The sequence below is a fragment of the Sabethes cyaneus genome, chromosome 3 (genome assembly GCF_943734655.1).
Source record: "Sabethes cyaneus chromosome 3, idSabCyanKW18_F2, whole genome shotgun sequence".
NCBI lineage: Eukaryota > Metazoa > Arthropoda > Insecta > Diptera > Culicidae > Sabethes > Sabethes cyaneus.
Window position 1 is genome coordinate 98,919,279 of NC_071355.1, and position 22,695 is coordinate 98,941,973.

The following is a 22,695-nucleotide window of genomic DNA, read 5'->3' on the forward strand; positions in this document are numbered from 1 at the left end:
TATTTTTTTCCAAAATCTGCTTCATTATAACGACCATTTGAATCACTCGATGCAATAGGCGACCCAAAAAGAAACTAAGAATTCTATTGGCTAGCATTGGATAGACGATAAAAAATCGCACGCCTAAGTAAATGCTAACCGGTTACAGACTAGCAACAATTATTATCGTTTACGTACTAGTTTTTTTAGCATCGGATAAAATTTTCCTTAGTTTCCTTGTTTTTACTTAGCTATAAGTTTCGCGTAGGTACATAGCAGAACAATTGGATATTCGTCTCCAATGCAATAAACAAAAAATAAATAAAATCAAAAAAATATTTTGTCAGAATAATTTTAATTAGATTTTCCAATTTTATCTTAGTTCTAGGTTTAATTTATTGTTGTATAAGTTTCGAATAAGGACGCAACATTCAACTTAGAAATACTTCATAAGAAACACGCCTCATTTCCAATTGGTGATATACATATTGAAAGCAATAAAAGTCGAAAATTCTGACACAACAGACCAAAAAAAAACAAAATGCAAAAGTGCCGTCTGTTTATCAATGCTAATTTAGAATGTCTCATATGCTAATTGGAACATCCTTCTGAATGCCACCCACGCCATGTATACAACCACTTTCTGCGCTAGTCTCGCATCCTTTCGTTTCCATGTTATACGATGTATTTTAATTGTGCAGTTTATCCATTTCCGGTCTCCTCTTATGTTGTGTGTATCTCGCAATTCAGTTTTTTGCCAACTTTACCTTTGAACTTGAATACATCAATATTCAATGCCGCGTCGTCGACATGTTTTCTGGCGACGGTATAGTGACCTCTTCACTGTTTTGTAAAGTTTTCTCATCGTACTCTTTGATACAACGGGTGAATAAATGTCGTATGGGTCTGTTAATGAGTTCATGACTGTCCTAGTAACTTAAGCAAAACTGGAAATATTTACGCCTGACAAATTGAAACACCTAATATTTATAATTTATTTGGAACAAAGACTAACGTTTAGGACGGTGCTAACAGGCTTACTTGAATATTTATTGCATGGAAAAATATAATAATTTAACCTCTTTTTTGAAATTTGGGTCGTGATCTGTATACTTACTTTTCTATCTCAAGAACCTCCTAACGGCTCAGCATCCAGTGAATGATTGCTATTAGTATTTATTCTTCGCCCTGCATTCGTTTGGATTTGCCTCAGATCAGACATTCCACCGAAACACTGCACCGACAGATCCAGATATAATGAGGGTAGTAAACGAGTCCATTTTAATTGGTTTTAATCAACCGGAAATGTCGCATTAAATTGTCGATTGTGTGCATAACGTTTAATGATGCTATCAGTGCATTATTTACATGCGTCTGTTTGGCAATAGATTATAACTGTTGTGCATCATGGGGCTCGGAAATTACTAACGAACAATAATAGATTTCCTGATCGATATGGCTTCTGCGTTTTCAAAATGCCAAAAGAGGATGTACAGAACATTAAAAGCAGAACCACCACCGATTATAGTAGCCCTTTAATGTGATGGTAGTATTTAAAACTCTTCGTGGCATGCAGCGTCGCGCTTTCAACTAAAAACCAGCGAGGCATTGAATCCTAATCGATATTCATCTTTTCTCCGTTAGCAGATTTGCTTTCGTTTTCATGAATTTTTATTTTTATTATAAAAATCGAAAAGCTCATCAATCATCCGGAATAATGCCCCCGCAAAGCATCGATACACAGACCAGAAGCATTTAACGAAAACGCTTATTTTAGAATCAGTTACTCACACCACAAACAATTTTCAAACAACCCACTCACCCACACAAACACGCACGATCAGTCTGCCGCCTGAACCTATTTTGACTTAGTTCTGGATTTATAATGGGCGAGGAAAAGTGGTTTCCCCGGTGGCTCGAGCAGCACCACCTGTCTCGTTCTTTTCTGTTGAACCATCCGTTGGGACTCGACCAGCGCACAACTGGTACTAATCAGCGTAGAACATGTGCTTTTGTTTCGTCAATTAATTTTTGTTTGGTTAATTCACGCGGTGTTTAATCAGAAAATTTTTATCCTTGGCACTTTATTGTTAGTACTCCTTTAAGTCGATAGATTTTTAGTAAATTTTCCGACCAGTATGTTGATAATAAACAATATTCAAAAAAAATTCCTCACCATTTTTATGCTTCATTAGTACTTAGAACCTATCTGTTAACGACTGTTAACTGTTAAACTTACTTATGTGTCCATGTCTGCCGGTCCGGCAGAACAAAAGGATGAAATTAGAGATCTCCACTGCTGACGGTTACCGGCTATGGCTTTTATCTGTCGCCAGGACAGGTTCTTGTCTACAGATACTTGTCTACAGGATGTCGTTGGCTAAGCTGCGTCGCCATGAGCCTCTGGGTCTACCCCTTTTACGCTGTCCATGTGGATTCCAGTCGAGTGCTTCTCTGCAGACCTCGTTCGCTCCTTTCCTCAAGGTGTGCCCGATCCACTTCCACATATGTTCACGAATTTCTGTGGCTATTGGCCGTTGATGACACCGACGATGGAGTTCCTCATTGGATATCCAGTTATGGCACGAATGATGTATCGCATGCACCGGTTAATGAATACCTGCAGTTTTGGCGTTGTCTCCGCTGAGACGCATCAGGTTTCGCAGGCATACAGCAGTACAGATTTAACGTTTGAATTAAAGATTCGGGTTTTCGTACGTAGAGTGATCTGGTTTGAGCGCCAAATGTTTCGAAGACCTGCAAAGGCACCCCTGGCCTTCCTGATTTATGTGGTTATATGAGTCTTGGTACCACCATCGGGCGTTGTCTGGCTACCAAGATATTGAAAGACGTCTACCTGCTCAACTTGTTGTCCCGCTACCGTGAAGTTAGTGGAATTGTCAGTGTTCACTACCATAGACTTAGTTTTCACTACATTGACTGTGAGACCTGCTGCCTGGGACACTCGGAAAGGTCATCTAACTTGCTCTGTATATCATTTCGGCGTTGTGCGACCAAGACAGTGTCGTCGGCTAGGTCGAGGTCATTTAGCTGCTCCATCGTTAGAGGATTCCAAGGCAATCCTCGATTTGGTCTACTGTCAATTGCTCCAACTAATATCTCATCCATAACGATGAGAAACAGAAGCAGTGATCAAATGCAGCCCTGTCTCACGCCAGCAGTAACCCTTATGGGGTCGGACAAGACGCCGACATGCAAAACCTTGCACGAGAGCGTCTCGTACTGAGCCTTGATGAGATGGACTAGTTTATCTAAAACTCCTCAACGCCTTAGTGCGCCCCAGATGTTTTCGTGGTTAAGTCGGTCGAACGCCTTTTTAAATTCAACGAATACCAGCAGAAGAGAGTCCTGGAATTCGATGATCTGCTCCAATATAATGCGGAGCGTTGTGATATGGTCTACACATGATCGGCCAGCACGGAATCCAGCTTTCTGCCGCCGGAAAGTACCGTTGATCTTCTCCTGGATCCGGTTGAGGATTACCTTACAGAGTACTTTGAGAGTAATACAGTGCAACGTGATGCCACGCCAGTTACCGCAGTCAGTTAGGTCTCTTTTCTTAGGGACTTTGACCGATATGCCCTGCATCTATTCTACCGGAAATGTTGCGGTTTCCCATATATTGCTGAAAAGCTGAGCTGACGATCATCTGGGCTGACAAATGGGTCAGTTTTGAGCATTTCGGCTGAAATACAGTCTATCCCTGGCACTCTGTTGGATTTCATACTCTTGATGGCTGCTACCATTTCATCCAGCGATGGCGCCTCCGACTTAACGCGATTAATTCGACGAACTATAGGCATCATACGCTGCTGGTTTTGTTGGTCTCTGACATTTGAAACTTGGAAGAGTTGTTCAAAATGTTCAGTCCATCGCTTAAACTGTTCTGTACGGACTGTCAGTAGCTGACCAGCTCTGTCATTTAGCGGCATCTATGTATTCATCCTGGCACCACTAAGGCGGCGAGAAATATCATACAACAAACGGATTTCATCATTGGCGGTGGCGATTTCTCCTTGTTCGGCTAAGGAGTTAGTCCAGGCTCTCTTGTCCCGCCTACAAGCACGTTCCAGTCCAGTCCTCTCCAGTTCGGCGTATCGTTGACGGGCATCTGGCATAGCCAATCTGATCCACGCTCGCTCAATGCCAGCTTTCGCCTCTCTCCGCTCGTCGATCTTCCTCAAAGTTTCATCGGAAATCCACTCCCTCCGGCCGATGCGCGCTTTGCCGAGGGTTTCATCACTGGTCGTGATGAAGGCGTTCTTGATGCCGGCCCATTGCTCTTCGACGCTTCCACCAGGTGGCAGCTTCGAGGCTCCGAGATTCAAGTTGTTCGACAAAGGCCCTTTTCACCTCAGGATTCTCCAATCGGCGGACGTCGTAGTGGCACCCAATTTTCTCTTCCCGTAGTTGGACACGTGCGACGCGCAGTCGTATATCAGCGATAACAAGATGATGGTCGGAAGCGCTGCGTTTGTTGTGTACATCAAGAAGGCTCCTTCGCCATTTCCGGCTGATGCAGATGTGGTCGATTTGGTTTTCTGTTCGGGCGTCGCGGGAAACCCACGTGACTTTATGTACTGGTCTATGGGGGAAGAGCGATCCACCAATGACCATGTTGTTATTACCACAGAATTCTGTAAACAGCTCCCCATTTTCGCTCATCTCTCCTAGGCCATGGCGTCCCATGACGCGTTCAAAGTCCGCGTCGTCTGAGCCAATCTTCGCGATGAAGTCGCCCATGTGAATTTGGATTTTCTCAACCACGCTGTTCAGCTGCCTGTAGAAAACCTCTTTCTCCTGCAGGTCGGCAGCATCTGTTGGCGCATAGCACTGGATTGCTGTAAGGTTCCTAACCCGTGTTCTGAATCTGGCAACGATCATTCGCTCATTTATCGGTTCCCACTTCATCAGGGCTGCATGTGCCCCTGGGCTCAGTAGGAATCCAACTCCTCCTTCTCGTGTAGCATTTTCACCTCGTATGCCAGAGTAGAGCAAGACTTGCCCGGATGATGTCCTGTATTCGTCAGTACCCGGCCAGCGGACCTCGCTCAGCCCCAGGATTTCAAGCTTCAGGCGGCTAGCTTCCCTTGCAAGTTGAGTCAGCTTGCCCTGCTGAGCAAGGGTCAGTATATTCCATGTTCCGATTCGTGTCCGTGTTTTGAAGCTAAAGGTCGTTGCCAATAATCCAGAGAGATTTCTTATTTCATTTTCATTAACTTTTTGTGTTCTGGTACAGTAGGCTGTTAACCTAAGGTCCTTATCCCGCTAATGGGGCTGCCATCTTAATGTGGGCGGGAGCCTCTGTGCCCCCTTTCCTGTTAGCATACGACAACCGAGGTTGCGTACCCCAGCTGGCACCTCGTGGTGATAGAAATAGAAGTTAATGAACAGAGGTTATGGAGTGCACATGTTCACCCTTTCCCAGCCAATGACATTTAAAGCAACTAATAAATTTTGTACAAAATGTTCATAACCTGGAAAAAATATTTCGATTCCTGCTTTTCGAAAGGGCACTAAACAAACTGAGTGAAGGTTATTTTCTGCTGGAGCATAGTGAAAGAAATCCTCACTTGGTTTGTTTACATTTTGCTGTTAGGTCCTTTTGGAAAGTTGGTCCTAATTTCTGCAAAATTAACGTAAAATTTCAAAGTCCAATTGCACCATTTTCTTTTAGTTTGCCTTGTTTTACAGGCAGGGATGACAGTTACGTCATCTGTTTACTGTGATTTCGATCACTTTTCTTTTAGAAAAAAACAAGATATAGATTCTCCTCGACCCAATAGGTCGAAGATCCTTTACGATTATGAAACTTAAAACTAGACCAGTTTGAGGTATGTGCTTGGGAAATACGCCAGACATAGTAACAAACTCTCGTCGTCCCAACAAATCGAAGTCGTATCACTGATTGTTTTACCTTATTATAAGCTATGGGTTGAAAATTTTTCTTGTTAACTTCAATTCTTCTAGCTGTTACCACTGAAAGTCACTATTATTAAGCTAAACTTCTGATATTTTACATTAAAATTTGAGGCACTGGAACTATATTTAATCAGCCCGAATGCATTTTAATCATCAAGATGCTTTTTTAAGCAGTCCTAAATTTTACTAACATGTCCCAAATTATGGCATCAAATGATGCAAGCGCTCACATTTCTACTACAATATGGTGTGGTAAAAATTAGTGCTTGATTTTTAGAAAAGCTGTAATCAGTGCTGAAACTAGCGAGGTGAGGATCCTTTTCAGCAGTAGCGGGGTGGCAAATAACTTCAGCAGCTGAAAAAAAGCAAGTTTTTGGAAACAATTTTAAATTCTTTATATTTCTTGTCAAAAACACACATTTTGTTTCTATGAATTACATCTATGGTTAAGTGATTTAAGAGATGTTATTATCAAAAGATCCTGAAAATATGAACAAAATACTGCATTTTAGGCTTAGTTATGCTCAACTGATTAAAATGGGCGACCTCAGATTGATCCGTTCCTTACCCTACTAATAATTTGAACAAGCAAGCTCCTAACTATATAAAAACCAACTTTGCGAAGTCCTACGTTAACAGGCCGCGGCGGTAGTGTCTCACATGCTACCTTCAACGTTTTTGCGTACTGTTTTAAAATGTTAGGGAAGAATTTCGAATTTCGGCACAAAAACAACATCATTGGCTTCGTACCACTCCATTACCGGTTTCGCGGAATGATAGAATGCCAGATCAGACCAAAACAGAGTGTCACCTGCGCTGGACCGGAGGGAGGACAGCAGACGCTTCTGGAGACCTTATTTTTCCGAAACTTCTCTGAAACATCCAAGCGGGATTTGCCGATGAAAAACTCCAGGCCGGGGATCTGCTTGGCGTCCGCTTTAATATGCGCCTCGTCGTCCATTACGATGCATCTCGGCTGCACCAACCGCGGTACAGGGATTTGGCCTCCGTGTTCTTTTTATCGGTCGGGTTAAACGCCTTTTTTATCTTGAAGACATGTAGTCTGGCCCGTTTGATTGTCTGCTAGACAAACCAGACGGAAAAATTGACCCTCTTGGTCTTGTCCGAAATCAAAAGGTTCGGATTGTGCCCTGGATCCTCTGGGTCTCATTTAACGATTTTATCACGGTCGAATACGGATACCGTCGAATGGTCGATTCCCAACTGTTACGCGATCCACTTGTGCGACTGGCAATACGACCGCGCCCATAATTTTTATCAAAGCACTTCTTACTTGGAAACCCTCTACATAACCACTTGACAGATTGTGACGAAATTTTGCACATGTAAACATTACACTCTAAACTCATTTTACTCAAAATTTCATCAATTTTTACCCATGTAATAAAAAGTTATATATAGAAGAAAGTGTTTCATTCTTTTCAAAAAAGAACATTATTTTAAAGTTAAATCTGGGCCACCCAATAAAAACAACCGTGATTTAAACACCGCGTGTTATAACCTCAACTGTAAAATGCTGCGCACACCGATAAAGATAGAGAAATTCAATACAAAACTATCTTCCTTGTATTTTTCTCGTTTGTTTTTTCTCTTGTTCTTCTTTTTCTCTCTTTGTATCTTCCCGATTGCTCACGTTTAGGAAATTATTACTACGCCAGTGGCAATTGGCGCGACGTGCATTGGCCATCAATCATAACGGGATTGATGCTGACAGCCACGTTTAATTCAATCCATCAACGGCGATCGTAAAAGTCAATGTAAGCGCGCGTGTTTGTTAATATTTGTGCGAGAGAGATAGAACGAGGGGGAGAGAAAAAGTTCTTCGCTATGCCATTGTGTTATTTCCTGCCGACAGCAGTAGTAACAGCAGTCAAAGCAAACAGTAAAAAAAACTCGACTGGCAAGATATCATGGAGAAAATGTGTTTTCCGGTTTTTCTCGTCCTTGCAACAACCACCGAACTGTTCACAGTCTGGCTGCTGGACAGATAAAACCTTCGACCAAAGCAGGGCGAAAAAGTAAATGACCAAACAGAACAGTTTTTATCTTAGTTAAATGCTATGAACAAGGCATTCAGCGAAAATTATCAATTAGAAGCGAAATCAATAACCATTTTGAAATGCCAAAAGATGTGTTCATACTGCAAAAGAGCAACGTAACAATAATGCAATCGAACGGAAGCAACAGTACATTGGAATGCAGTCCCGTTTTCCAATTTCTGAAGTTGGGCCGCAAGAAAGGACATCGAATCTACGCGAGTCGACTATAACATTACCACCGCAGGCCAGCAGCTAGAAACCAACGCGAAAGTCTACAGGAAATCAGCAGCGAAAAAGTTGTGCTTGGTAAAGCGGCGACCGTGAATGTAAATGAGAGGGACATGAATCACAACGGAATGGTGGAATGCAAATAACAGGGAAAAATTAATTTTTACTTCTCCTTTATCGTAGACCGCATTGCATTAATTTTTAAAAGTATATTGCAGACTTCCACGCAATCCGTAAAACCGTTTGCTGGAATCCCTGGCTGGCTAGACGTCTCATAGTGTTAAGAAATCAATGCGTCAGTTATGCGTCGGAAACTTGTGGTCGTAAATCTTACTTATGTTATTGTTTCAAGTTTTGTTTTCCGACTTGGTAGGAAAGTAGAACGAAACCCGAAAGGAAGGTAAACTTTTGCACATTACAATCAGAAGTTTTCTTTTTCATAAAGGAGCGTGTGACTGCGATAAGCAATTGCAAATAAAAATTGATAACATTATGAGTGTGGCTTTATAGCTACGGACAATTCAGAATGAATTATAAAAATCTGAACTAGAAGAGGAAAACTGGGTAAATTGGAGCACAGAGATCGATATAGATTGAAACGAGATTAACATTTTCGAGATTTTTGTACTCTTTTGAGCCACCATTATTTCCAGTTTTGGAAATAAAATGTTTTTGATTGTAGAAATATTCTTACAAATTGAATTCTTCTGAATAGCTTTGCATTGCGATCACGAATCTGATGATTAATGTGAAGTTTTCTTCAATTTTCAAAACTAATTTGCCCTAGTAAAGCATTACCGGTTTTGTGCACGATTAAGGTAGTAAGATATTTTTCTACTGTAGAAACCAAATCATCTCTAGTACAATGCATTACTTTCCTGTTATTGCAGAAGTGTGCATCTACTGCACCGAATGCCAAATACTTAAAAAAACACAGTAAAGCTTTCCACGCCAGTAATACAATCAACCATTTTGTAGCGAAAATAATGAAAAACCACCAATAATAACGGTGAATCAATTAATCAAGAAAAATCACGACGAAATGAAACAGTGTAAAAAACTAGCGCTTACTTTTGCTAACCTTTCGAAGCAATTCTCGCATAAAAGCTTAGGTTGATTAGAGATAGCTAGTGGATTGAATTATTATAGGCTTCATCAGATTGTGGTACTGAATCGTATTTAAATAATTTATATTACACGTTAGTAACTCGTTGTATATGTGTAGGTAGGTTATAAAGCCAATTTGAGTCAAAATTGATTGTTTTAGCTGAGCGTTAGGTCGTTTTCAATAAAATACCGTAGATACGTGATGATGGATAACTTAACAAAAAAAAGTTGGGAATAACATGTAATGCATATTGATGCATGTAAAAACGTCTTAAAAAGATATACTGCGGAGCTCATCAAGACTGCAATAACTTTAATTACCTTAGTTTTGTATAAAAATTTTTACTTTATTTTTAATGTTAGGACAAATATCAATTTACGAAGGATACTTTCAATGTTAATGTTTAATCCGAATTTAGATAAAGAAAATCATACGGAAACTAAAGAAATCGTTTTCATCGTTCATAGTAAATTGTTATGAAAAGTTGCATCAATCAAACCTCCAAATAGAAATATCTTCCATATTTGTACATAATGGAACCCTGCTAGTAAATAGTTATAGTTGATGTAAATATCACCAACAAACCAAGCTCACGAACATTTACACAAACACGTAGCTTTCAAAATGCTCATTTCTCACATCAACGTTACTGTTTGGTTTGCAATCAATTACATATCTTTCTGATTATTGATAGGATCTTCAATTGCTTTTTTTTCTTTTTTGCGATTATATGCTCAAAATTATATACAGTCTTCATGGCAAGTTATATTTCAGATCAAAGGCGTACTTTATTCTGGACATTTCCTTTTAATTTTCCCATAAATGTCTAAAATAGAGTCCGCATAACTCATTGTCCAAACGAGATGAATCGCCCTACTAACTTTGTACGCTAGCTTGAAATGAATTAGTTTCAAAACACTCTTTCCGACAGTATTGAGGCTAAGCAAACAAAGCACATCAATGTCACTCTAGGTTGGAGACAGATTCATTTTCAAAAGTTGTACGCGATCCCCATTCACCGCGTTCATTGAGGACTAATTTACTTTAATGTGTAAATAATTAACATTTTGAAACAAAAAGCTATCGCGTAGCTTCTGTCCCTATGCATCCCGATAGTAATACAGCTATAATCGTAATTATAACTGTGCTGAAGTCTGCAGCTAATGTTGGCTTGATGTTATTTTTGTGATGTTGCATTTTGCCGTGCAACAACATTCCAAGTCATATACTTTTAGTGCAGGGATTTTTTTTATTGTTTCTGCATCACTAGTGCTTATAACCGTTTTCAAAAGTAATTAAACGGCAGAAATTAAATCTACCCAAGTGTAAACTCTGTCGGTGCTAAGAAACAAGAGAGACGGCAATTATGCTTTTAGTAGCCCGAATCTTTGATTATTTTTTCTGGGAGCTTGTCGTTAACTTAAGAAACTGATTTATCAATGCTTCTTATCGAAATGAATTTTTTGCGTTCGGTAAAAAAGAATTAATATTAGCATAACTGACGAATTACAATTCCTTCTTAGAATTCACCCGTAAAAATCAGCGATCGGCAGTTAAACTTAATAGTTTGTTAGTTTTTGAAAATAAGCTAAAACTTGTTTCTATGCTGGTACATTAGCAGCTAATAACAATTATGGTTGAAACTGAAGGTACAAAATCTGTGGGTATAATATATTTCCAACTAGGCCAATTAGCAGCATGTTTCTGATGTTCTTTTTTAGCGATTTAGCAGATTTATTGAAACATACACTTCCGGATGAACGTAAAACCATTGCCAAGTTGTACGGAACAGATGGTCCAGAGTGCGATAAAAGTTTGCCTATTTTTGAAACAAACTTCTATCTATCCCTATCACCACATCCAGTGTTCGAGCAAATAAACAAGTAATCAAAAACCACAACAGCAACTCTGACCACTTGGTCCTCAAGATATCCTAATAGGACTGAAACAGTTGGGCTCGGAAGGCGCTGGAGGCCTTCGGTCACCAGTAGTGAGTGGGCTGGAAGGGCGTACAGAGTGCAAGAGTTCAAAGTGTGACGAATTTATAGAGCGCAACATCTGCTACGGGATTTTTTCTCTCTCTTTCCTGTGTGTGCGAATTCCGTAACATTGTTACAGAACAAGTTTCCTGGTCGAAATAGTTTGCCGAGACGAATTGCCATTTGTTCAGAGACAATTCGCAGTAAAGTTTAAAATTGATGGTACATACACTCCATGAACGGCACAATGTTACCAACTACGCAAATGGCAGCGCTTGGCTTCGTTTCCGGAACAACATGTTGCTGTCTGAAGTGCCAGTTTGGTTTATTGCAAAACCAAATTCAACTATCTTTCTCTCATCATGGATGCCTAATTTGGTTGGTTCGAGCTTGTTTTCAAAAGTTGAATTAATTAAATGCCTCCTTTACTTCGTTGTGTGTAGGGGTTGGAGGTGGCACACGTTTTTCGCCATGTAGAGTTTGATTGCTGATTTTGTTCGATATGATGATGAGCATCATTTGCCTGTTTTCCGTCTACTCTTTACCAAAACCTAAAAATTGGGGCACCTAAAAATCTAGGTGCAATAAACACCAAATAATGTATGTCAGTAAACAGAGCTTTCAACATTTTCGAAACCTTTTGAAAGCCGAACATTATCTTTGATGTATAAAACGAAATGTTTTAAAACAGTCTCAGTATTAAGTCACCGTTTCAGTTTCTTTTTTGAAGGAGGCTCTGCATACTTTTCGTACCTTTGAATGGAATTGGCATTATGAACTCTTGACTCCTTGATCAAAGGCGAAATTCTTTAGCCACTTGTTTAACAACAGTACTCATAAGCTCATTGGTGCATAGTACTAGGTGTATTGTATACCTATGTTATTTTTCATTGTGTGAAAAACTATACAGAGCGTACATTGCTGTGCTTCAACAGAAAACGAATTGAGTTTAGCTTAAGACTCAAACAGTCTATATTGAGTTTTTTTGATTCCGAAAGCAGTTTTATGCTCAAAACATTAATTCTTTTCGTAAAAATGTATTCATTGTGTTCTGGTGAATAGTGAATACATTGTTATGAGCAGTATTATTGTTTCAAGCATAAAACTGCTTTCGGAATAAGAAAATTGCAATAAAGACTGTTTGAATCTTGCAATAATCAAGTTTGATTATTTGTTTTATTAGTTCGTTTTATTTTTTTTATATTGTAAATCACTTTCGACCTAGTCGAGCCATCTCGCACGTTGGGTCCCTGTGTTCCTGGTTCCGGACAGGTTGTTGAAGAGAGCCGTTTTCGCCGAACTGTCGTCCGGCATCCTTTTGACGTGCCTGGCCAACCATCATCAACCAACTTTCGTTAGATGTACGATGGGAAACTCTCGATGCAGTTCCTGTAGCTCGTAATGCATATGCATCCGCCACTCTCCGCTTTCAGGTTGTACTCCACTAAATATCGTCCGTAGCGCCTGCCGGTCAAACACGGCCAGGACGCTTATGTCCTCCATGAGCAGCGTCCATAAAGTCCCACCGCTCTAATAAGGTTTTTGTAGATAATCAGTTTCATACGGCGGCGTATATTTCTTAATGGTAGTGAATGAAGCTGCTTGAATGCACGGGTAGATCTGCTCATTAGACCTGTTGTCCGCGGACACTATCGATCCCAAATACACGAACTTATCTACCACTTCTAATGTATCGCCGTCAACAATTATCGTCTATGTGGGGCGCGCGTTTGTTTCTTTTGAGCCTCTACCTGCCATGCTTTGGGTGTTCGAAGCATTTATATTTAGCCCAGTAGTGGCGACGATATAAGCATAATGTGGACTAAATCAGATCTCCTCAATAGATCCGCGGCCCGAAATGACTTCTGACAGTAATAAATTCAACCTATAGTTCCTGTTCATCATCTATCAAACCAGTCCGTTAACCGTAAGGACCATATTTAAGAGCTACTTGCGGCTACTTGACCATCACTGATTTAGCCAAATGCTCTTTGCCTCAGCTTATAGTCTAACGTCTGGCTATGACACCAACGTCGTCTGCGAAACCTAGGAGTTGGCTTCCTCTTGTTAAAAATCATGCCCCTCGTTACGATGTTCGCTCGTTGGATCACTCCCTCAAGAGCTGCTGAAAAATATGCAAACTAAGCCGTCACCCTGTTTCCATGCACACGAAACACGTCACTCGAATTATAGCTTTAGAGTACCAGGTTCGTGTTCTTAGCAGACGTTATAGTTCCCCGGTTTCGTATCCTCCTCTCATAAAGCGGGGTGTCGCGTCAATTTGTCCGGAAAACTGTTCTCGAGCATTATCTGCCATAACTCTTCGCGCTCGACTGTATCGTATGGTGTCCTGAAATCCACGAAAATATGATGCGTGGGTACATTGTACTGTCGATGTTTCTGGAGGATTTTTGAGAGTGTGAAAATTTGATCCATAATTACAAGGACCACCGTAAAGCCCATCTGATAATGCTCTGCGATATCACTTGCTATTGGAGAGAGATCTGAGAGAGCACCTTGTAGCCGGCGTTGATCAGTGTAATGCCACACTAATTACAACAATCGAGCCGATAGATCTTTATGTAGACATATCATTCCCTCCTCCGGTAGTTTCTCTTCTTCCTAAATCCTGGAAATTTTGTGGAAATGGCGTTGCTAATGGTTCGTTGTTATTTTCGTATAATCACTCTGCGAGAGTGACTGTATCTTATGCTGCTTTGAAATCAATGAAGATGTGATGCACAGCGAGATCCACAGTCGCACGAATTTCTATGAAGCCGGCTTGATAATTCATCACGAAACCTTGTAAGGGAGAATATTTCTGCTTATTACTATTTTTTATATGTGCTTGTGTGTATTTGGGTTTACCTTTCCTTAAACTCTTGCTCTACTTTACTCACTTCGATCCTCAAGCTGCTTCCCGCGAGATTGGTACTTAACACAGCCAAAATGAAGTATACAGTTGCTGGCAGGGAACGTGGAATTCGACGTAAAACGACGAATTGCAGCCGCGAATCGCGCTTTCTATCTTCTAACTGTTTCGTAGTTTGCAAATTCGCACAAAGTTGGTGCTCTACAGAACAGTAATCCACCTGGTGCCCCTTTACGGACATGAATTTTGGACGCTAATGGAAGCTAAAGGCCTCTTCCACTGCTTTACGGTTGATTTCAGCCCAAGCAACAATGTGAGTTTTATTGTATTCTTATGGTGGTCTTCAAGACTAATTTTGGTCTATTTACATACAAGCCAATAAGAGTTTAAGTCACCTTAATTGCTACTTTAATGCTACTTTGGCAACATATACGGTTACTTTACTGCTAACCCTCTTATAATGCTGAAAATGCTTGTTGCCAGCTGATTACCGACAAGAAGATTTATAATAGAATTTTTCATGCCAATTTATAACAGCTACGCAATCAAAAAGCTAATATACAGCAACGTGCTGTATAAAATGCTAGATACGCTAATAAGCGATTGATTTACTGCTTATGATAATGCCTATTGGTTTCCACGTTTGCTCTTCGTATTGCACCTTCCAAGACAATATTGAATATCTGGTTTGAGAGTGCATTCCCGTGCTTCAGTCCATCCAACGTCACGAAAACGGCTGAGGCCTCTACCGCTATTCCGACGCTTGATTTTGACCTATCCAGCGTCGCACGAAACAGCGTAACTAGTTTCGTCGAAAAACCATGTTCTAGCATTATCTGCTACAGTTCATTTCGGTTGACTGAATCATACGCCACCTCAAAATCCACAAACAGATGCTGAGTCTGCAAGTTGTACTCCCGGAACTTGTCTAGTAACTGACGCAGGATAAGCGTCTGATACGTAGTGGAGCGAACCACACGAAAACCAGCCTGGTAATCGCCGACGAAGGACCCCTCTAACAGTCCCAGTCTACACATAAGGATATGGAAAAGCCCCTTATAGACAGAATTGAGCGATGTAATGCCTCGATAGTTTTTATACTCGATGAAAATAGGGTAAATGAGGCCACCCAACAACTCTTTTGGCATTTGTTCTTCCTCATAGATTTTCACAATGATTCACAATGTAGATTGCTTTGTACAGTCACTTTCGCTTGCTTCCCACTTTTAGAAGTTCAGCCGGGATACAGTCCTTCCCAGCAGCCTTACTGTTTTTCAGCTCACTGATTGCCTTCTTAACTTTCCTCTGTGTTGGTGTTGAACCAACGCTGCAATTATTATCCTGTTCCTGCTGTTCTCCGTGTTTACCGCTCCATTTGACAATGAGTGGAAGTTCTCCGTCCACCTGGCTGCTACTGCCATTTTGTCAGTAAGGCATGGCAAAATCTCTGCGCTACACCGTTCTGTAGAAACTACGTGTGTTGTTGTTGTGGAATGTCTCCTCTGAGCCGGTAAGCACGCGCTCCCCGCACTCGCGGTTTTGCAGACAGTGGGTTCTTTTCTCCACAGCTCTAGTCTCTCTGTTCTGACATGTAGCCGCAGTGAGCAAGCGACTCCTAGCCTGATTTTTCTCATCTGTCACTCTTTGACACTCGTCATCAAACCAGTTGTTACGCGGTCTTTCACGCTTCGTACCTACCACCTCTTTCGCACTAGACTGAACGGCATCATGGAGGCTTCTCCACAAACCACTTATACCTCCCTTTGTTTCTGCTGTTATGTGATCTAGCTTTCTGGCGGGCCACAACATCTGTCATCAATCGCTGGATGTTGAAACGTGACGTCCTCTAAGTGCAAGCCTTCGCCGCGTTGGACAACCTTTCGTGAATCAGAGTTTATGGTCGCCGAAAAGACCGTATGGCATCCGAAAAGTGTCGAGCACAGCTCCGAGACGCTGTTTGAGCCGCCCCACTTCTGGGAAACAGACGTTCAAGCTCGCATCTTTTAGCTTAGCTACTCCAGCATGCATATGAAACATTTTCAGGTATTGCCAACGCTCCTCACGCCATCTCCAATTGTAGCCATCTCTGGCCAGACTGACCACTGCATTTGACTATAAGAGTAACTTTTGCACTGTCAAGACGCTTCGTCGGGGTAATATAAAATTCAGCACGTAGAAAGAGAAAACAAGGGAGCCAAAGAATGGACTCATGCTAAATTCACTTGACTTCGAGTGGCCTGATTCTATTGAGATTCCAACTAACGATCACTCGCTTGTCGAAGCAAACTTGGTAATGTTGCGGCTACAGAGCTTCTTTAATGGTGGTTAATTTTATTGCAAATTATCTGTATCATGGGTGCGTTGCTATGCACCTAACTGAAACCGAAATACTTGATCAAGTGTGACGAATATGCTAGGGTATAGTTGTGGTGCAGGCGCCGCATAACATCACGTAGGCGTAGAAAGACATCCCTGTAGTGCTCCACATTTTAACAATAGCTTGGTCATTTCGGTATTTTGTAGGTTAGTCGGAGTGGAGATTGTACCATTTTTTTAATTCATGTGATGCCCATAAAGGTTGAATACGAAAAAAATCGCACACGCGAATTTTGCTTTAAGCCTTATCACAACCAGGCTTCATTCTCGGTATTTTGCTCAGTAGATGCTCAATTGACTACAGCGCCTTAACTAAACAGAATTCGAAAAAGTAGTGTAAAGGGCGATTGTAGAACTTATTATTATCTACACTATTGTGGAAGAAAGTATGCTTTTATCTTTTGTATTTACGGCACTACGCGATTACTACCCCCTTGGTAGCCAAATGAGCGCTCTTTTTGCTACCAACGGGGTAGCAGCCCCATAGCGCCGTAAATACAAAAGATAGAACTATACTTTTTGTTAACAATAATGTTGATAATAATTAGGTCTACAATCGCCCTTTACATTACTTTTTCAAATTCTGTTTAGTTGAGGCGCTTTAGTCAAATGAGCATCTACTGAGCAAAAATCCGAGAATGAAGCCTAATCACAACCTTTTACTCTATCTTTTCCTCGAACACGGCCTATCATTCTTTGTACCAGCTGTTTTTTTTTTGCTTATTTGCAACCCAAATTCCATACTTGCTTGCACTTTTTTTACCCGTTTGCAATTCAATCCTTCTTCTTTAGTTGCCTACTAGGCTTTAGCTTACGGCTTAATGATCGGATTCCACTCCTTGGGACCGCCATTGACGTTATTGTCGTTGTACCACTGCACTGTGGTGCCGAATTGCAAAAACGCGATCATCAACGATTGCGTATTTTTTGTTATCTTTAGAGGAAATAGTAATCAACCTCTTGTGAACGCAATCCTTTCGATAAATTTCCCGATTCATGGTTTCAAAAGTTACAAACGCATCACTTTTCAGACCGCAGCTGCAGATTTCATGCATAACCTGGATTTTGTTTGGGAACTTCGACCTCTTTTTATTTTGCTGTCTTGTCAGTCGAACGAGATTGAAATTTCCTTTCCAAGGATTTGTCCATAATGATTATTATCTATAACAACCGAATCGTATTTCGCTAATTCTAATTCTCCTTAAGCGTAGTAAATTTTTATCATTTCCGCTCACGCATTGCAAAATTTCCATCGAATAGAGTCGTCAAAATTTTTTTGAAAACCTAAAAAGCAACTCTTTTACAAAGAATCATTTTGCACCCTTTTATACACATCAACCCATTTTCACAAAACATATTCCTGCATAAACATATCTTTGGTTTGCACCAAATGACAATAATATGTATTAAACGTTCAATTAAAAATCAAGTCATCAGTCATTTTGCAGTCGATCCTTAGCGAATTCAGTGCATTATTGTGATTTTCCAAAATATAATTAAAAGCGAGTTTGCCGAAACAATTATCAACCGATATTTATGTTAACAATTACGGAAAACAGGTGTCATTTTCATACGATAACATAATATTGACTGCTGAATATACTGAGTCATGGGAGAAGCAAAAAAACCGGATAATAATCGAATTATAATTGAACAGAAGAGGTTACCTTAATGGCGCAAAAACGATGTATATATATAATGGTTCGCAATAGATGGTAAACAGGAAAAAAAATTAAAATAAAATAAACGAGATGGAATCAACAATCAAATAATTGCTTTTCTGTGGGTGCCAGTTGTGATGTGATGTGAGTATTCGCAAATTGCACATGTTTCATGAAAATGCAGCGCCGCATTTTCAATTAGTCGGACATGCTGGATTGAATTATTAATGACTAATAAATAAAAGTGTAACGATTCAACACCTGCGCGGTTTTCCAATTGGTGGTAAAAATACCGCAATTCTGTGTGTTTGTGACAGGTATTCAGAGCGGAGAACGCAAGCAGAGCCAGCCAATCAAAGGTAACTATAGCCAGCAATCGATTATAAAAACAAATATTCGACGGTTTACCTTAAAAAAGCTTACTGAATGATTAACAGTTTCTAGAACTACCTTCCTGATTCACTTTGCATAGCGTATTTTAGATTTAACCAAAATCGCAGTGATTGACACTCATTGTACATAAGTCTTAGGTTCACTATCCGGCTTTAGGTTATAGCGTCTGTATTAAATGTGACGAAAATCAAACTTGTCTGTCGTTTGTTATACTTGAATATTCCATAAACTATGTATCACTCGCTTTCGATGTACACATCTAGAAATAGGCATATTTACGATTACATCCAACTACACGCCTCAACATTAGTATAATTCTACGAAAAAAAATCGATGTTATGTCAAAAGGTCTGCAAACACCCAACAAACAAAAAACAAATCGGAACACAATATCGACGACGTTGCATTAACAGCTTGACACAGTTTGTTTAGTCATTGTTTCTTGCCATTGCATGTGTTTGCTACTTAATTTTTTTTATTTAGCCTGTTGATTACATTTCACGTAGAATAATAATTATTAACATTTCTTACTGTATACAAGGCAAGGAAAGGAAATTGTTTCTAGTTTCATTGGTGGAAGTTCGAGTTGGTGCAATGGTTAAACTTACTAAACTTATGTGTGTTTCCTTCATTCTTTCTCTCGCCAAAATAAAAATGGATCATCATCTTCAGTCGTTTGTAATAAAAAGTTTAATTTTAATATATATCTTAGAATTTTCTCTAACCAAAAACATCTCCTTTCCTGTTGTTCGAAACGAATGTGCAATTATATTAATGTCATTCAAACCACATCACATGCGACTACATCGCGCCTGATTAGTCGATGGAGGCGCATGGTTTTCTGTGTATTACTGTCCAAACGGCGATCAATAAAATTGCCGTTTCAAGACAATTTGTACATTATTTATAATCCGTTGTGATGTCTCAACATGAAATGTTACAAATGGAAAGCAAAACAAAAATAGTTGCGATGAACGAAGGTGAAAGCCCTGATGCTGGTTCATAATCTGCTGCAATTATTATCAGTATATGCAACTATAACGAGCATTGATAACGGTTTCAGAGAGTTCAAATTTACCTGCTATAAATTACTAACAATATCTATGACTATGACATCTCTCGTACCAATATGCTTCCAAACAGGTACAAGCTGCATTTGGTTAGTTAGGTCAATGGCACAGCTTACTTCATGCGAAGGCTTTGGAACTATCGTTTCGTTTCTGCGCAACTTAGAAGCTATACTATTTTCGTATCATATGGTGAGAAGTGAGCTCTCCCGAAACCGTTTTAAAATCTACTTTTCGGTGTGCACATCCAGCCAGCAACGCGGCACAGCTGCTATTGCGAGCAATGCACAGATCCTCGAAAAAAAAACTCTCAACCAGAGAGAGTTTAAAACCCCAGTCGCCCGTAAAACATTTATTCTGCTAATTCCATGGTAGTAATTTCTCTTCTAGGGTAGTTACATATATGCAACATACAGGTAGAGCTCCATTCACACGGTGTAGCTTGCATAGTCAAGTATAATTAGCATCCCGCAGTGAGAAGCAGTAATGAAACTTATTAGTCTTACCCTAGCCACAGCGCTGTTTAACTCGACACCATAAGTAGCTACTCTCGCACAGGATCTATGTGTAACTACCTTTTATAGCCACCCAGTTCATGGGCGTAAACAAAGACAATCTTGATAAATCAAACCGAAGCATTTGATATTATTGCAAAGTCCTTTAACACTAATATTTATAAACAAATAATTGAGTTTATGGTCTTCTTTAGTAATTGTGCCAAAAATAAAAGCGCCTCCTACGCGACGCCCCTGTCATAGGAATCCCTCTTTCTGGCCAGTGCCAGTGTCCTATAACTACGGCCAGCCCTCTTTAAGTTTAAGTATACAACCGACACGGGAGCGCAAGACGATGGAAGCGCGAACAGAGGGAAGTGTAATGTAAAAGTTCAACTTCCGCTTTTCCGCCGCTTTGTGGTGAACCGGGGGAACTCGCGTTGCTAGGCTGTAATTTATCTGGTGCATTGTGCTCCAACTGGTCGTGATACTGATGCTGTGTGGCTAAGAGGTTAAAGAGAATCCCATGTGACCGGCCAACAGCCGACCTGGTGAAAACGTTGCTTTCCAACCACACTTTTACGTAATGAAATTACCCTTTAGCTAGTTGGCAAAACTTCCGTAGCTGAGTCCTGGCTGCTCGTGGCGTTTCCGAGCTTGACAGCGCGTGGGTGTTTCTATCTTTGGAGTTTTTATCAATCTGTGAAAATCCTACATTTAATTCGAACAAGAACATTGAATTAAAAACTCAAATTGCAAATAATCGACAAATTTCTGATAGAAGGAATGTAAATAATGAGCATGTTCTAAACAGTTTTTAACAAACTTAGGTATTGTAGTCTAATAAACTTTGTTTTCTTGATCACTTATTTACTGCGTACTATCTTTCTGTTTCACCGTTGTTAACTGACATAGTGATATATTGTATAAAATTGCAACAAACACGGCGTTTGTGATTTGCCTCTCCGCACAAGTTTTATTTGTCACTGACTTTGTGTTATTGTTACTGACACTCATCCGTTCTTTGCGTAGAGTCAATATATATTCCCCGTTTGCAATGTACATTTAATTATAACTCTGTAATTAATTTTCTCACCCGCTATCCCTTTTCGACCGTCTATCGGAATTTCTATTTAAGTTTTGGTTTTAATTTGTCAAATAAATAATCGAGGTTTCCGAACTAATTGCATTTTTTTCTTTTTCCTTCCACCAATTTATTCGCTTTTCCATTTTTCTCCAACTGGTGTATTCTGTTCTATGAAAAAAAAACTATAAATCGAACTGGATAGGTATCGACGTGGTGCTGCGAGTAGACGAACATGCCCTCTCTTCAGCCGCCGTCATCGGAATCGTGGTCGGCTGTGTCCTGCTGCTGTTACTGGTCATCGATATCCTGTGCTGCCTGATAGGCAATCTCGGTCTGCTGGCAACGATGTGCAGAAGAACGAAGCGATCGCCGTCGGAGCTCGGAGACGAAGAGAAACTGGGAAGGTAAGTGAAAAGAAACTAAAAGTTAGTATAGTAATTATCTCACGACCTGTGCGAAGACTATTGTGATGCCAACAATTGATTGCTTTGAATTTTTTTTTGCCGGGTCACTCAAAATGTTCAATTTTGGTTTCATTGTGACTGCGGTGTCTTTTGTCTTAATTGCACCCGGAATCGAAAACTTGTAACTACTGTTCAACTACAGTAAATTTTCGCTCAGTAAAACTATGTAGAGTGTAAAAACATTACATTTGACTTAACAAACCTATCAAGTGGAATCCAGTGAGAGACAATTTTACAGCCGGTTTCATTCTTCATAATTGTAAATGAATTTCGGTGTCTACTATGGAAAGTAAATTTAATATTGCTGCTAAAATGGACATGATATGTAATTTAAGGGTCTCTAGCAATGCGGCCTAGAAAATTTGACCTTCTTCAAATGATAATTTCAGTAACCTCGTTGACGATGTCTCATTGAGTAACAGCTTGAATTTATCAATAAGTTGTAAGTAATTATTTTATGGCTTTCCAAATCTAGAAAGTTTGTTACTTTAATGAAATATATCCTGAACTGTATTTCTCTAAATACTTTTCAGAGCTTTGATTTAGCTTTATAATAATTAAAATTTTGAAGTAGGATCAGATATTCAACGGAATCTGCAAGAAATTAGTCAGCTACTATTTCGTTCATAGATCATAGTTCATAGCAACACCCTTCTTTTTCTTGCAAACCGCCAAGTTTGTAAGAACTTACGCTCAAGAGCGGCAGGAACTCGTTGCTCACTCTCCTTCATCAACGGCAACGCTTTATTACCGTACAGTACCGCCGGGAGAACTACCGTCTTATATTGCGCAAGAGTCGTAAGAAAGTTGTACACCGGATGTACATCTGGATTCACAATCCATAGAAACCCCTTCTTGCAGCCACTATCGGCTTCTTTACTTCACTGTTCACAAAGTCGTCATAGTAATTTACCTAAATAAACAAAATCCTCGGCCTCTTCAATAGTTTCTCCGTCTATCTCCACAGCAGTTTCAACAGCCGAG

General features: G+C 40.1%; 1 protein-coding gene across 6 annotated transcripts in view; it reads left to right on the forward strand.

Annotated features, from left to right (window-relative positions):
* Nucleotides 1-22,695, forward strand: part of LOC128741558 (fasciclin-2) — a 144,457-nt gene that overhangs the window by 110,639 nt on the left and 11,123 nt on the right. For all 6 annotated transcript variants that reach the window (XM_053837467.1, XM_053837473.1, XM_053837468.1 and 3 more), the window contains one exon: nt 21,450-21,651. In XM_053837467.1, coding sequence (XP_053693442.1) covers nt 21,450-21,651 — 202 coding nt within the window. The remainder of the gene's footprint in view (nt 1-21,449; nt 21,652-22,695) is intronic.